At 47.7% G+C, this 15,555-nt stretch overlaps 1 protein-coding gene across 1 annotated transcript in view; it reads left to right on the top strand.

The window, feature by feature from the left end:
- CDS2 (CDP-diacylglycerol synthase 2) overlaps nt 1-15,555 on the top strand; it is a 50,872-nt gene that overhangs the window by 18,185 nt on the left and 17,132 nt on the right. Inside the window, exons 2-5 of the mRNA XM_084886835.1 lie at nt 11,780-11,916; nt 13,131-13,227; nt 14,277-14,374; nt 15,051-15,190. Coding sequence (XP_084742961.1) covers nt 11,780-11,916; nt 13,131-13,227; nt 14,277-14,374; nt 15,051-15,190 — 472 coding nt within the window. The remainder of the gene's footprint in view (nt 1-11,779; nt 11,917-13,130; nt 13,228-14,276; nt 14,375-15,050; nt 15,191-15,555) is intronic.

Raw genomic sequence — 15,555 nt, 5'->3', positions numbered from 1 at the left:
TCTCCTTTTTTTTTTTTCTTTTTTTTAAAAAAAAACAAAACACATTTATGTTGCAATGTTGGCTGGTGCGTTGAGTTCTGACTTAGTCTTTGATTTTTCAGGATCTTCTTTGTATTCTATCTTAAGTAATTTTACTATCATTTGCTCTCACTTGATTTCTTCACATTGAGAACTTCTTTGGTTTCTTCCTCCTTGTCCTGGGAGCTCAGCAGGTTGGCCTGTGGCACCCCTTTGTTCTCCGCGGGCTCCCGCGCTGTTCCAGCCTGTTGCCAGGGTCGGCGCCGCCCAGGAAGCAGCCCCCGTCCTTGGCTCCGTTGCCAGCGCTCAGCAGTCGAAGGCTCAGGGGCACCCCCCCCACTGGGGGCCCCGTCGCCCGGCTCCTTGCTGGCGCCCGGCTGGCCGGTGTCCGGCAGGGGCTCCTGCTCCTCGTGGCGTTCCTCCAGTCTGGGGCTTTCTTTCTCCCTCCCACTAGGGGAGTCCAGGATCAGAGTCAACAGACTGTCCTCTGCGCACAGTGTGCGCGACTCCGGGGGCTCGGCCTTTCGCCGCGCTCCCAGGACTCCACCTCACAGCTCCGTCTCCCCCTGCCCGAGCCTGGGTCCCCAGGGACTGGCCCAGACCTGGAGTTCGGGGCGGTCTGGACTGAGGCTCAGAGCTGCTGCCGGAGGCTTTGTTTCTTCCGGCTAGGGTAATCCAGCATCAGAGTCAACATTCAGTCCTCTGCGCGCCATGTGCGCGCGACTCCGGGGGCCCCGCATTTCGCCGTCCCCCGGGATTGTTTCCCCCTGCCGGAGCCTGGGTCCCCAGGGTCTGGCACATAACTTGGGGCTCAGCGCTGCTGGTTCGGGGGTTCAGCCCAGGCTGGGGGTTCTATTTCCTTCCTGCTAGGGAACGCCAGGCAGCACCCAGCCCTCTCCTCCTCTCCGGCTGCGACCTCTCCGCGCGCGCGTGCGTGCGAGCACGCAGCATGTCTCCGTACCTTAGGCTTTTTTTCAGCTCCTCTGATTTTCCTTCTGGTTTTCTCCCTCCTTCCTATTGTAGAGTTTTCAGTCAGTCGACTACCTGTAGCTCTGGGCAATGTCCACTCTACATTTTAGTTGTATTCCCTTGAAATTGTTGTGAGCTGCTGCGGCTAGGTGTATACCCGAGCAGCCATCTTGGATCCTCTGGCTTCATTTTTAATGTGGCTTTCATGAATTCAATATTATAATTCTTAAGTAACGAGAATGTTTTTGTGTGTGTTTTTGTGAATATGAGTTGTGCACATTTGCTCATTGCTCTGGAGGTTGTGTGGTTTGGAGGATTTTATTGCATTCTTCCTCTGCCCCCCCCCCCCCCCCCCCGCCCTCAATGAAACTGCAGGGGCATAGATGGCACGCAGGTGTGAGAAATGGCTTAGACTGGGTGTGTCCAGCTCCCACCTCACTGTGCAGTAAAGCACTTTGCTGGCTTGCATTTCCTTCTCTGTCTGTAGAAACCTGTGGGTAGATTTCTTCCCACCCCATGTCTCCCTGAGGCTCCAGAATACCTACCTGCAGGGCTTGCATGTGAGCTGTCCTGTCATCTTTAAGCCTTTCTGGTTGTGAGGCTATTGCTTCTAGCCAGGACCTCTAGGAGCAAATGCTCTGAGAACGGTTGAGGGTGATGTCCCAGTCTACCCCAAGAAGCCCTTGATTGGACACTGGTCCTAAGGACCCTCTCAGCTGTGAACTTGTGAATTGTCTGGCTCTGTCCATTTTTAGCTTAGACCTAATTCTAATAGCCTTGGCCTCCTGAGTTCCCCTTCCTTGATAAAGTTCTCTGAATGAGAGACAGCTCGGAAAGGCAGGTATGCTATGGCCAATGGTCTGATAGTAAGGGAGGATAAACTCTAGGATTCAAACCAGAGTACTAAAGCACAGGGTCTATGTTATTGGGGCAGACAGCCTCTTGATTCATTAGCTCCTAAGGCCTTTTCTGCCTAGCATAACTTTCTTGTTCCCATCCCTTCCACCTCTAGAAGTCTTCAGTTTTGTACAGCTCCTCAGCGCTTCTTTCTATTTGCTAGATTAGATATTGCCTAATTCATAAATCATTGAGTAAAGCCAATTAGTTCTTTAAAATGTACTCACCTAAATTTTGTTTTTTGACAAAGAAAATGTAGGAAAATGTTTTGTTGAAGTGTTCTCATTTCAGAGGTGCACATTTGCTACCCCAAACACTTAAAAGAAAGCCATTTTTTAATATATATGTGTGTATATATATATATATATATATATATTTTTTTTTTAATTGATTTTTTACAGAGAGGAAGGGAGAGAGGGATAGAGAGCCAGAAACATCAATGAGAGAGCAACATCGATCATCTGCCTCCTGCACACCTCCCACCGGGGATGTGCCCACAACCAAGGCACATGCCCTTGACCAGAACCGAACCTGGGACCTTTCAGTCCAAAGGCCGACGTTCTATCCACTGAGCCAAACCGGTTTTGGCAGAAAGCCTTTTTTATTTTGTTATTGATGAGACAGCTGACATTAAAAAATAATGTCAGTGAGAGAGAGAGATAGAAACATCAATGATAAGAGGATCACAGATGATCGGCTGCCTACTGCACAACCCCACTGGGGATTGAGCTAGCAACCTGGGCATGTGCCCTGGACTGGAATCAAACCTGGGGCCCTTTAGTCCGCAGGCCAACACTCTATCCACTGAGCCAAACAAGCTAGGGCTGACATTTGTTTTTTTAGAAATTTCACTATGGATTAGTAGGTTTAAATATTGATTTTAGAGAGACAAAGGGAGAAGTAGAGAGAGAGAAACATGGATAGGAGAGAAACATTGATCAGCTGTCTTTTGTACACCCCCTGAGGATCAAGCCCACAACCTGGGCATGAGCTCTGACCGGGAATAGAACCAGTGACCTCAGTGCATGGGACAGTGCTCAACCATCTGAGCAACATTGGTCAGGGCCAGATATTTTTATTTTTATATCAGATAACTGAGGTGTTAAAGTTTATTCTGTTCATTGACCTTAACCCTAAGCTGAAATGGAGATGGGTAGAGACAACAGCCACATTGTTCATAGTGTGAAGATCCAGTGGCCCTTACTGTTGCATTTATTATTAAGATGGTGAGTAATTTCTTTTTTGGTTAATGTACTGGCTATCTTTGCTTGGAGCAGAAACCACCTTGGCAGGGAACTCAGCATCTGGAAGCCCAAGGTGCAGGAGGCATGTAAGGTGCACCTTGCTTCACTGAAATACTCACTGTGGTGGCCTGGAACAGAACCCATACTAACTCTGAGGTATGTCTGTATTTCAAGAATGCTGGAGGAGAAAGCAGTCAGTAGCTCTTGTGATTTAAAAAATTTTCCTTCTCATTCTACTACTTACCTTTATGCGGCATGTTTGATGGTTCTTCCTTATGACTTTCCTAAGACTTTCACATTCCTTCCACTTATGGAACCTGCAAATGTATGTAAACATGGTAAAATGGGGATATCAAAGTGGCTGGCTATTGTGTGTGATGTTTATGCCTACCATTTTAGCCTACAGTCTCAGAAGTGGAGAGTTCCTTAGTTAGTCCTTAACCTCCCTCCTTTCTCTTCCTCCCTCTGTGAAGAAACACTTATTGAGGACCTTCTGTATGCCAGGCAGCATTGCAGGCCATGGGGACATAGCAGTGAAAAACAGAAGTCCCTTCCACATGGAGTTTATGTTTCAGTGTGGGAGACAGAAAAATGTGCAGTCATTTCAGTGAAAGTAATGTTAGGAGGGAGAATATCAAAGGTGTTTCTTAGTAGGAGAGTAATGTCTTAAAGTGTTAGCTTTGGAAGTGGCCCTCCAATTGGCTCAAAGGGCGGATGTGTGACTCTGCCTGGAGCATTTTCCCTTATTCAGGGGAAAGGAGTGAAAATGTGCACAGACATTATACATTTAGGGCAGGGTTGAACCATTTCAGGTTCTAAAAGCTTTTATTATGCCTCTTTACTCATTATTCCTGGCAAAACACATTAGTTGCTTTCTGGAAATACAGCTCATTACTACTCTGGGCTTTATGGGTGCCTCCTGGGGGCTCCCCTCCACTCAGTCATTTGAACCTTTGGGAGGGGCTGAAATCATAGCCCTTTTACTTATTAGTTGCATCTGTATAACTGTAGCTCCAGGGTTGTCTTCCCCACACTAATGGCTGGTGTGGGGTTGGTTGGAATATAGTCCTGTACACCAAAGGTGGTGGGTTCAATTCCGAGATAGGGCACATATCCAGGTTTTGGGTTAGATCTCTGATCAGGGTGGGTACAGGAGGTACCAGTTGATGTTTTTCTCCCTCCTCCTCCTCCTTCTCTTCATCCTCCTTTTTCTTTTTCTCCCCCTCCTCCTCCTCCTCCTCCTCCTCCTCCTCCTCCTCCTCCTCCTCCTCCTCCTTCTTCTCTCTCTCTCTCTCTCTCTCTCTCTCTCTCTCTCTCTCTCTCTCTCTCTCTCTCCCCCCCCCCCCCCCCCCCCCCCATTTAAAAAGGAATACACAGAGTTAAAAAAAAGCCACTCTGATCTACCGGATTCAAGGTAATATCAATAGGGTAGCCCTTACATTTGGTGACCTTGAAATCTGGAATTGATTATGGAAAGTGCTAGAAGTGAAATGGTTCATAGCCTGAGTTAGGTTTTCAAAAGCTGGATCTTCTATGTGCTCTTTTTGTCTTTTCTTGTCCTTTCTCTGGAGCTCTTCAGTGTGGATGCAGTTATCTGTGGAGGCACTGTAGGTGCAGCCGTTTATCTGGAGTAGCTGAACGCATTTTCTGTAAATCACCTTAGGAGGCTTTTGGAGGACAAGGTATAGTCATAGTCATATTGGGGATGATTCTAAACTTTCCAAATAGGGATCCTCCTATTTTATCCTTTGTTCAGACAGTTGAACTTGTCAAAGGGATTTAGTCTTAGAAAAAGCTAGAAATATTTTCTTTTTTTTTTTTTTAATATATTTTTTATTGATTTTATACAGAGAGGAAGGGAGAGAGAGAGTTAGAAACATCGATGAGAGAGAGTCATCGATCAGCCGCCTCTTGCACACCCCCTACTGGGGATATGCCTGCAACCAAGGTACATGCCCTTGACCGGAATCGAACCCGGGACCCTTCAGTCCCCAAGCCGACTCTCTATCCATTGAGCCAAACCGGTCCCGGCGAGAAATATTTTCTTTGCTAGTCCTAGCGCTATGCATGCAGACACACATAACATATACACACATGCACACTCACATGTCTGTAACACTCTTATTAAGGATAAACTTGTAATTCCTACCCTGGGACTGTGTCAGTAAGTGGAGGAGTCAGTTGCCCTGGCAGCTGCCACAGGATTTGACTAAGGAGATGTAAGCAGATATTTAGCAGAAAGGTTAGGCTCAGCCTGATGACTTTTCTTCAGGACAGGGGTTGTAATTTGCATGTAAAACAGTGCAAAACATAGTTTGTGTAAGCTATAGAGTCACTCAGTAAAAACACACATGAACTTGAATGCAATGCCATTAGAAAAGATGGGGTTGTTGCGAACATTGAGTATAGCAGGTTCTCAAAAACATCCTTTCGTTCAATGTGGTTTTATTATGACATTGATGAGATGCTGTGGGAACTTAACTCTTGTTTATATTAATTAGCCTGGGGTAAAATTGGTTTCTTTATGTGTCCTTTACCGCAGTCCCAAGAGCCTATTGACAAGTCCTGTTAAGTGAGGACTTACTGTACTACCTTTAATGAAATTACTTTGAAATTGAAAAAGAGAAGAAAAACCATAGTGGATGATACCACTTATTTTGTTTTCCTAGTTGTGAGCTCCTTTTAGGCAAACATGAACAGAATGTTAATATATTTTCTTTAGCAAGGTACAAAACTAAATTGGCATCTGGTAAAGAAACGGAGTGTGGGGTGGGGTGAGTCCCATCTGCTTGGAGCCCAGTTGACACAATGCCCAGGGCTCCTGTCCAGCTTGGCCACAGCCACCCTTTTTTTGGTCAAGGACGATGTTGCCACTTGTGGGTGTCACTGTGGAGTCTTGAGAAATAGAGGTTGAGGGTGGGCCCCTGATCCAACGAGGGACAGAAAGGGCGCCTTCAAGGGATGCTGCCAGTTAGCTTTTGTGAACCCAAGGCGGGCCCTCAGGGAAGCCTGGGAACTGAGGGGGAATGAGAAAAGGGAGGAGGATTTCTCAGCCTGAGAAGGCGGTGTAAATGAGTTCTACAAATGCTGTTCCGGACCTAGCCCTGCCCCTCCCCAGGCCAGGAAAAGCCAGCTGCTCCCTCGGGCCCTCCTTTGGTGCCTTCTCTTGCTTCTGTTGAAGGAAGGCTTCTGTGCTGTTCTGAGGGGCTGCGGGTGTTGGCTTCCGGGCAGCTGTGGCTGGGAGAAGGGCCCTGAGGCTGGTATGAGAAGCCTTTGGAGCAGGAGTTTCTCCAAAAATGACGACAGGTCTTACCTGAGCCCTTGGTACTCAGGAGACTCCACGTGTCCATCACCCTCAGTGCGTCTGCCTTCCCCTGTAGGAACTCAGTGACCCAGAAAGAAGGCGGCCTCGCAGGAGCTTTTTCCCCTTTCTCTTAAAGTACCACTTTTGTTTCCTGTTTACGCCAGCACCACAGCCCACTTGGGAAATGGCTAAGGAAGTGGCGGAGGATGGGTGGTGATTGAGACAGAATCTGAGTGATAGGGTGTACTTCACTTGGCCTCTGGTCTGGATCCTTGGGCTGAAAAGGAGAGAAGGAGGGGAGGGAGGGAGGAAGAAAAAAGGGAGGGAGGGAGAAAGGAGGGGCAGGTAGGGAAGAGAGGCTGGGGGATTAGGGCTGGGCTGATGATGGGCAAGGCGGCCTGTGCTGGTCCGAGAACTTGAGTGGGGACCCTGCTGGGTGGTGGGAGTGTGCACTGGTTTGATTCTGCCGTGAGGACCATCGTGGAGGCCAAGGTGAGGGTCTTGGCCTGTGAGTTAGAAATCATATGGGTTCTGTCATACTCTCAGTGCTGTCTGGACATTTGCCCATGGCAGGTCAAGTAGGATTAATTATCTTATTAGTTCAACAAATCTTTGGGTGCCTGCTATGTTCCAGACACTTCTGAGTGCAGTGGGAAAGAACACATCCACGTGTGTCCCAGCTTGCACAAACTTACTTTTATACATGTACTTAGAAAGCATGCACAGGAAAGAAAACACGAACAAGACAAATAGAAATAAGTTCTCCTATTTCTTCCCACACTTCAGAGAGTACTAGTATTTGTGTTTCAGACGTCCACCTCCACGTAATTTTGGGAAGTGAATCAGTTTTGCGTTGGGGCTGCCTGTTGGAGGTGTGAAAGAGGAAAGCAAGTCAGGCAGACGCTGAGCTCATGTAATTGGTTAGCACGTGCGTCTCAGCAAGGCCTGATGGCCACCATTCTTTCCCCACTCCGCTCTCCTTGGCAAAGGCACCCAGGTTGCCTGGGGTGGGTGTTGAAGGTTCTTGCGCTTCTTACCCTGACTCTTGGCCCAGCAAGTGTCACTTTTCTGGGAGCAAACGTGGGCTCCAGGTCCTTGCTTCCTTCTGGGTCCACGATGGAAGCTGCACTTGGCCTCCTTTACTCAGGCATTAGCAGCCCAAGTGCAAGGCCATTCATTGCCCATGGGGTGGGGAGGAGCTAGAACACTGCAGACCTCTCCAGGTTCTCTTAAGCTTCTGTTCCCTTGGCCGGCTCTCCTGTGGCACTGGGCTGGGGCAGGGTGGTTGGCTCGGGGTCAGGAGCCTAGGGGACTGGCTGACATGCTCCCTCCCCATTCATGTCTTAGGAGGCTGCTCCCTTGCACAAGAATTGGGCTTTCTGCCGGTGGGAGAATGGTTGTCTGTATAGATGTTGATCTCCTGCTCAGACAGAGCCTCCAGAAAAGGGCTTTTTTTTCAGTGGCCTGGGGTGAGGCCTGAGATCTTGCAGGTAAAACCTGGGAAATTAATCTCCTTCAGGCTTGTTCCTTTGGGGCATTTACTTAATTTCCTAGTTGTTCATCCCAGGCCCGACCTCTTCGGTTATAACAATAGTCAGTGTCTTTATAGCAGTTCTTGATCTCCTACTGCTTTTGGCCTCACCCCATCCTAGCAAGGAGGGAGAGGAATCACATATGATGACACAGCAGGAAACAATGCTGGGCTAACATTTATCTGAGGGCCTGGAAGGTCGAGGGAGTCAGTGCTGAGCCAGAGCTCCCCGCCCCTCCCCTGCAGGGGCTCTGCCTGGCTCCTTCCTGCCCTTCCTCCCCGAGGAACCAGCAGCCTTTGCGAGTCTCCTTGACAACAGAATGGATAAGTTAAAAATAACTTTGTGCTGGGGCCTGTGAGTGTGTGTGTGTGTGTCTGTGTGTATGTGAGCGTTGCACACAGGCACATGCCTTCTTGCCTGCTGTGCTCAAGCTCAGCCCCCGTGGCTTCTAGATGCTCCCCAAGAGCCTCTGTTGGGAGCCCTCTGCGGCCACGCCCAGTACTCTTTTGTTGAAGCCCCTTGGTTTAGTTGTCAGGTCTAGATAATCACTCAGTGTCCTTACTTCATACTACTGATTGTTACAGATGGGGTGTGGGTGATAATGTTAAGATAAAGGATGGAAACCCTGGTCGGAGTGGCTCGATTGGGCGTCCTCCCATGCACTGAAGGCTTCTGGTTTGATTCTCCAGGTCAGGGCACATGCCAGGTTGCTTGCGGGCTCTTTATCTGCAACCTGGGCATGTGCAGGATGCGGGGGCGTGGGGGTGGGGAGGGTTGTGTGTGTGCAGAAGGTAGCCGATCACATGGCATCAATGGTTTTTTTCTCTCCCTCTCCCTCTCCTTTCCCCTTTCTTTCTCTCTTTAAAAAAAAAAAAAGATAAAGAATGGAAAGCTGTTTTGAATGCCTTTGTCTTCATTCAGTCTCACTGGAAAGGGATAATTTGGGAGGTGCTGCTTTGTTTCAGAACTTCTCAGGGTGGTAGAATGGGACATAGTCATGGGTGGGAGTTTGGTTGTACCTCTTCAGTGAACCCCCACAGGTAAGGAGGGCCCTTTCTGGACCTCTTATCTTTTAAAAATAGATTTTTATTGCTTTCTGAGAAGAAGGAAGAGGGAGAGATAGAATCATTGATTGGCTGTCTTCTGCATGCCCCACACTGGGGATCCAGCCCACAATCCAAGCTGGGAATTGAACCATGACCTTCTAGTTCATAGGTTAATGCTCAACCACTGAGCCACACCAGCCAGGCTGGGCCTCTTTTATAAGGAGAGGATACTGAAGTCCAAAGGCACTTGTGTGACTTTCTGTGCTTGCGAGGATGCTCAGTCGACTGAGCAACACTGATCAGGGCTTTCCATTCTTTATCTTAACACTAGAGGATGCAGGCTGGGCTCAGGGACACACACACCCTGTGCCCAAATTTCGTGGTGTGTGTCCCCCTCAGCCCAGCCTGCATCCTCTCCAATCTAGAATTGGGGCTAAACGGGCAGTTGGACATCCCTCTCACAATCCAGGACTGCTGGCTCTCAACTGCTCACCTGCCTGCCTTCCTGATTGCCCCTAACCTCTTCTGCCTGCCAGCCTGGTCACCCCCTAACCACTTCCCTGCCAGCCTGATTGATGCCTAACTGTTCCCCTGCCAGTCTGATTGCCCCTAACTGCCCTTCCCTGCTGGCCTGGTCACCCCTAACTGACCTCCCCTGCAGGCTTGATCGCCCACAACTGCCCTCCCCTGCTGACTTGATCGCCCACAACTGGCCTCCCTTGCAGGCCTGGTCCCTCCTAACTGCCCCTGCTGGCCATCTTGTGGTGGCCATCTTGTGTCCACATGGGGGCAGCCATTTTGTGTGTTGGAGTGATGGTAAATTTGCATAATCATTTTATTAAATAGGATAGAGGCCTGGTGCATGGGTTGGGGGCAGCTGGTTTGCCCAAAGGGTGTCCCGGATCAGGATGGGGGTTCCCTGGGGTGTGGGGTGGCCTGGGCGAAGGGCCTGTGGTGGTTTGCAGGCCAGCCATGCCCCCAGCAACTCAAGCAGAGGCCCTGGTATCTGGGATTTATTTATCTGTTATAGTTGAAACTTTGTAGCCTTGAGTGAAGGCCAGAGCAAGCCAGGGCGGGCGGAAAGCTTGGCTTCCTCCATTTCTGGGGAAACCCAAGCCTCCTGCTCACTCTGTGGCTGCAGCCTTCTTGGTTGGCTTAATTTGCATACTCACTACTGATTGGCTGATGGGCATAGCTTGTGGGTGCAGCAGAGGTATGGTTAATTTGCAGATTACTCTTTTATTAGATACTCTTTTATCAACTGCACGCCATCTGTAACAATCAGTAATATGAAGTAAGGATGCTGGCCCAGCTGTGGAAGAGTTGGAGTCTTCAGGAAGTATAGATAGCTCTTTCCCTCAGATTCAAGTAATGAGACCATCTCTACAGGTCCTTTACCAAAGCCAGTGTCTCTTATATGAGCAATCTCAGACTAAAGGCCTTTGGTTTTGCGGTGTTATCACAGTTGCAATTTAATTTAGAAATACCTGTTTCCCCGAGGGTAGGCGCTGGGTATCTCTTGTCCATACCTGGAATTAACTCCCTGTTTCCTTCTTCCATCCTCCCATCCATTACTAAGTATTTCCCTGTGTGCCAGGCATGGGATGTTGTGAGAACAAAGTGTCTTGGTTCCCATCTTTAGGGAGCAGTAGACAATTGGTAAGATCGCCTTGTAAACCCTCATTGTGGCCAGTGCCGAGAGGGAGAAGGTCTGAGTGTTAGAGGGAATGACTGGGGTGGGGCTGGGGTTAGAGAAGGCTGGGAGAACACATTAGTGACACAGTACTTAAGTCTGGGATGTATAAAATATTCCTACAAATCAATGAAAGGAAAGCAGAAAACTCAGTAGGAAATAGCTAGTGACTTGACAGACATTTCACAACAGAAAGTATACAAATGGCCAGTAAACATAAAAATGGTTCTTAATTTCATATATTTACTAGTTTGGGAAACTCAAATTTCCCTAATTTAAACTTAAATATAGTTGCACACATATATAATGGAATCTTTAAAGATGTGGTAAAACATCCTTTTGGCATTTCTAGTTTATTTAATTTTGAATTTCTTACTGAAAAAAATAAATAAAATGGATTCCAAGATCCTTGAATAAAAGGAAATCTAGTGGGATGAACAAACTTAATTCAGAGGACCTGGGCTAATAGGAGATTTGGGGCCAGCCATGGAGCTTCTCATAGTCTGGGTCTTCATTTGTAAATAGGGATCTTTTTGTTTCTTCCCTTCCTCCCAGAACTGCTCTTAGGTCCACAGGTATGGGGAATGCTCTAAAAGCTATGAAAGGCTATGCAGATACTAAGTAATATTGTTGTTACTGTCTAATTCTATGTGATTTGATTTCTCACCCACCCTTCTCACAGCCACTATGCTAAATTACCTTAAGAAATAAAAGCTCTGAGTAGTAGGATCAGGAATGAGGTCCAATGAAATCTAGTCACAGCCTCTTTTTGCATTCTTTGGATATGAAGGAGCCCCTCTCTCCCTCTTCTGGACTATTCTCTGTCAGGCAATGGGCATTGTGTAGACAGTGGCTGTTGCCCATCCTCCTGAGGTGCAGGTGCATGTTGCTCAGCAGTAGAGAACGGGCCACCTTGGCACATGTCAGAACTGTCAGGATCGCCGTGAGTCCCATCTGCTATGTCACCTGACAGTGCCAGGTCCTCAGGGCCAATTTGGGTCTTTGCCCACAGATCTTCTATGATAGGCATGTTTTTCATGTTTTACCTTTTCCCCCTCTGTTTTGTTGCTCTGTAGGAGTCAGAACCAGAAGTAAAGGCAGATGGAGAGACTGCATCGGACAGTGAGAACCGTGCGGAAGCTGCTCCCCTAGTAACCCCTGCAGACGATACCCCGGAGGTCCTCAATAGGGCCCTTTCCAACTTGTCTTCAAGGTAACCTGGCGTAATGATGCGGGTGCTTGTTGGAGGCCTTGTCGCCAGTCCAAGTGCCATGGAAGACCCAGGCCTCTCAGAGGGCCCACAATCTTGGGGGAGTCCACTCTGTCCACTTGCATTCCCATAGTGTCCCCTGCCTCTGCCCAGGGCTTCATTGAGTGTCACCTTAACAGCAACTACGAGCACAGCCTGGAGGGGTCTGGCATTTGAAAGGTGCTCCAGGTGGTTGGGAGGGGCAGTCCGAGGAGGACGAAAGGGTGGACTGTGGGGTGGTGGTGGGCAATGTTGCTGACACAGCACATGTGGAGAAATGGTCCCTGGGGTTTGACTGATGGGTGGACTGCTTTTCATAGAGGAGCCCAAGTTTGTAGTTCAAAGTTTAGTTTTCCCTTCTCCCTGCACATCCTTGTGGACATTTAAAAATTCTCCTGGAAATCGATTGAGTCCTGGGAGGTTCTAGAATAAAAAGTTAATTGAGAAATGTCTTAACTTGGGTGAATCCAGGGTTGTAATTCTGGTTCCCGAGACTCTGATTCCTCCAACACCAGCTATGTGGGTAGGTTAAAAACACAAACTATAAGATCCCAAAACATTATCTAAACATGTGTCAGTGGTGCCTCCCACACATGTGTCCTTTGAAAAGTGGTATTGTTCAGTGATTCAGGGCATGGGTTCTGGAGTCAGCTTCCAGGGTTCCATTCCCAGCTTAACCACTTCACAGTTGTATGGCCTGTGCACCCAGATCCTCATCTGTAAGAACTAGTAGTGTTGACGGCTGAGTGAATTAATATACATAAAGTCCTTATAAAGGTGCCAGGTGCATATTTGTGATACCTGTTATTATCACTGTTTAATATTGTTATCACCACAACGATGCAGGTGGCATAACAGATGGGACTCACGGCGGCGATCCTGACACATTTCTGACATGTGCCAAGGTGGCTTTACTGCAAGAGCAACATGCCCCTGCCCCTCGGGAGGATGGGCAACAGCCACAATCTCCAAATGCCCATTGCCTGGGGGTGAGGCATTGGCTCTGGCAGCCCTGCTCCCACCAGGATGTGGCTAGTTTGTTGACCAGGTGAAGGAGGTGCTCCTGGAAGGCACTAACCTCAGGCCCTCTCCTCCCAGGAAGAGCCACCCCTTGGGTTTGCGTTTCAGTTATTGCTGGGTTCCTAACGTGCTTTCTCCTCCCCTCCTCTCTAACTTAGATGGAAGAACTGGTGGGTGAGAGGCATCCTGACTTTGGCCATGATTGCATTTTTCTTCATCATCATTTACCTGGGACCAATGGTTTTAATGATAATTGTAAGTGCCACTTGCATACTGTTTTAGTTCTACCTTCAGTTTGTCATGCAGGATCAGCCATCTGAAGAGCCAGGAGCTGGGTTAGTTCTGGGACTCATTTGGGGTCCAGGCTTCACAGAACATTTCTTTTTTAAAGTATCTGTGGCTTCTTACTTTTTAGCAGGCAAGTGGAGGGACATTGGCCTAGGCCTGTGGTCAGCAAACTGCGGCTCTTTGGCCCCTTGAGTGTGGCTCTTCCACAAAATTCCATGGCCTGGGCAAGTCTATTTTGAAGAAGTGTCGTTAGAAGTTTAAGTTTAAAAAAAATTTGGCTCTCAAAAGAAATTTCAATTGTTGTACTCTTGATATTTGGCTCTGTTGATAATGAGTTTGCCAACCACTGGCCTAAGCCAGTTGTATGTGGTTAAAAATTCCTCTTCATTTTATTTAATTAATTTATTTTTTAAAAATATATTTTTATTGATTTCGGAAGACGGGAGACGGAGAGAGAAGAGAGAATCATTGATCCGCTGCCCCCTGCATGCCGCACACTGGGAATTGGGCCTGCACCGTCGGCATGTGCCCTGACTGGGAATTGAACCGTGACCTCCTGGTTCATAGGTTGATGCTCAACCACTGACCTACAGCCAGGAGATACCTCTTCATTTTAAAATTTGATTTTATTATTTCAACTGTTTGATTATATTGTGACTCCTGATCTAACTGTGATTCTTGGTTTTGTTTATTGTTTTCCTGGAGCATAGATGTTGGGGTTTTTGAGTATTTGTATGCAAAGTCAAAAAGGGAAGAAATTGATTGAGTCCTGGGAGATTCTAGAATAAAAAGTTAATAAAAACTTTAGAAGCATGTTTTTATTGTGAGAAATTGGATCTATTCTGTGTGACATAAAAGGCTACCTTGCCATGTGGGATAGTTCGAGAGAGAAAAGGCTGAATCATTGAGGGATTGACATTTTCCTTAAATATAGTGTGTTTTTTGAAGTCCCATGACCTGTTGGTTTCTGTTTCCAAAGATCATATCAGGTGGTCTAATTCTTGTGTGTCCTACAGGTGATGTGTGTTCAGATAAAGTGTTTCCAGGAGATTATCACTATTGGCTACAATGTCTACCACTCCTATGAACTACCTTGGTTCAGGACCCTCAGCTGGTAAGCTCTCCAGCCCCTTAGGGACCCGCAACAGATTTGGATGATAGTGTTTTGTGTTAGATATTTACAGCGGTGGTGGGTGGGAGAGGAGTGATGGCCACAGACTTGCATAGCACCTTTGAGACCCAAGTATTTCATAGGCCTGGCCTTGAAGGAGTCTTCAGTAGAAAGCAGAGTGGCTGATATGCTATAGAAGTAAGTGCTGGGGAGGCAGATATCATGTTAGATCGGGCAGAGTTTTATGAAGAAAATGGTGTTTGAACAGTGAATGAAGAGAGATAAGTGAAGAGGATGTCCAGGCAGGGAAGAGACAGGAGCAAAGCAGTTAGGTGGCAACCTGATAGGCATGCATGCAGGGTTCCTGTTGGAAAGAGTGGAAATAAGACCAGGAGGCAGGATGAGGCATGCTTTGGAATCTTATCTTAGGGTTTGAGTGTTCTTAGGTTAGGTATAGAGACTCTACAAAAGGAGCAAAAACTGAGTCCCAGGTTTGTGATAGATGGAGGATGAATGAAAGCTGCCATAGGCAAGCTTCTCACCTCCAGTGTCACTGAGAACAGGGGGTCCTGAGGGTGTGGGACTGCTCCTCTGGTCTTCTCCTCTGGTTCTTCGACAGCCTCCCTGTAAGGACAGGCTGCAAGTGCTCCCCACCGCAGTGACCTGTCTTCATTTACAGGTACTTCTTACTGTGCGTGAATTATTTCTTCTACGGTGAAACAGTGACGGATTATTTCTTCACTTTGGTCCAGAGAGAGGAGCCTTTGCGGATTCTCAGCAAATACCACCGGTTCATTTCCTTTACTCTCTACCTGATAGGTATGCATTGAATGGCTCGAGAGTTCTGGTTTTGTGTGTCCACTGAGTAGGAAATGGGGAGTTTCTTGGTTAATGTAAAGCTCTGAGGAGGTTAACGCTGATCGTGCAGGGGAGCAGAGCTGAGGGCTCTGCCTTAGTGAGCTGTGGCAGCGCATTAGTGAGAGAAGTGGGACTGAGCGGCTTTGTGGGTATGGGGACTGCAGTCTCTGTCTCTGTGTTGCAGCCTCCGTTGGAAGACAGCACAGCATGGTCCTGTCCTAACTCCTGCGGTGTGACCAAAACAAAAACCACCTTTTCTTTTTCTCCCCCAACATGGATTTATTAAAATATGGAAATATAAAAGTATTATATTATTTGAGAGAGAA

The sequence above is a fragment of the Pipistrellus hanaki genome (genome assembly GCF_964339955.1).
Source record: "Pipistrellus hanaki genome assembly, chromosome: 6".
NCBI classification, from domain to species: Eukaryota; Metazoa; Chordata; class Mammalia; order Chiroptera; family Vespertilionidae; genus Pipistrellus; species Pipistrellus hanaki.
This window is presented reverse-complemented; position numbering and strand designations above follow the sequence as displayed.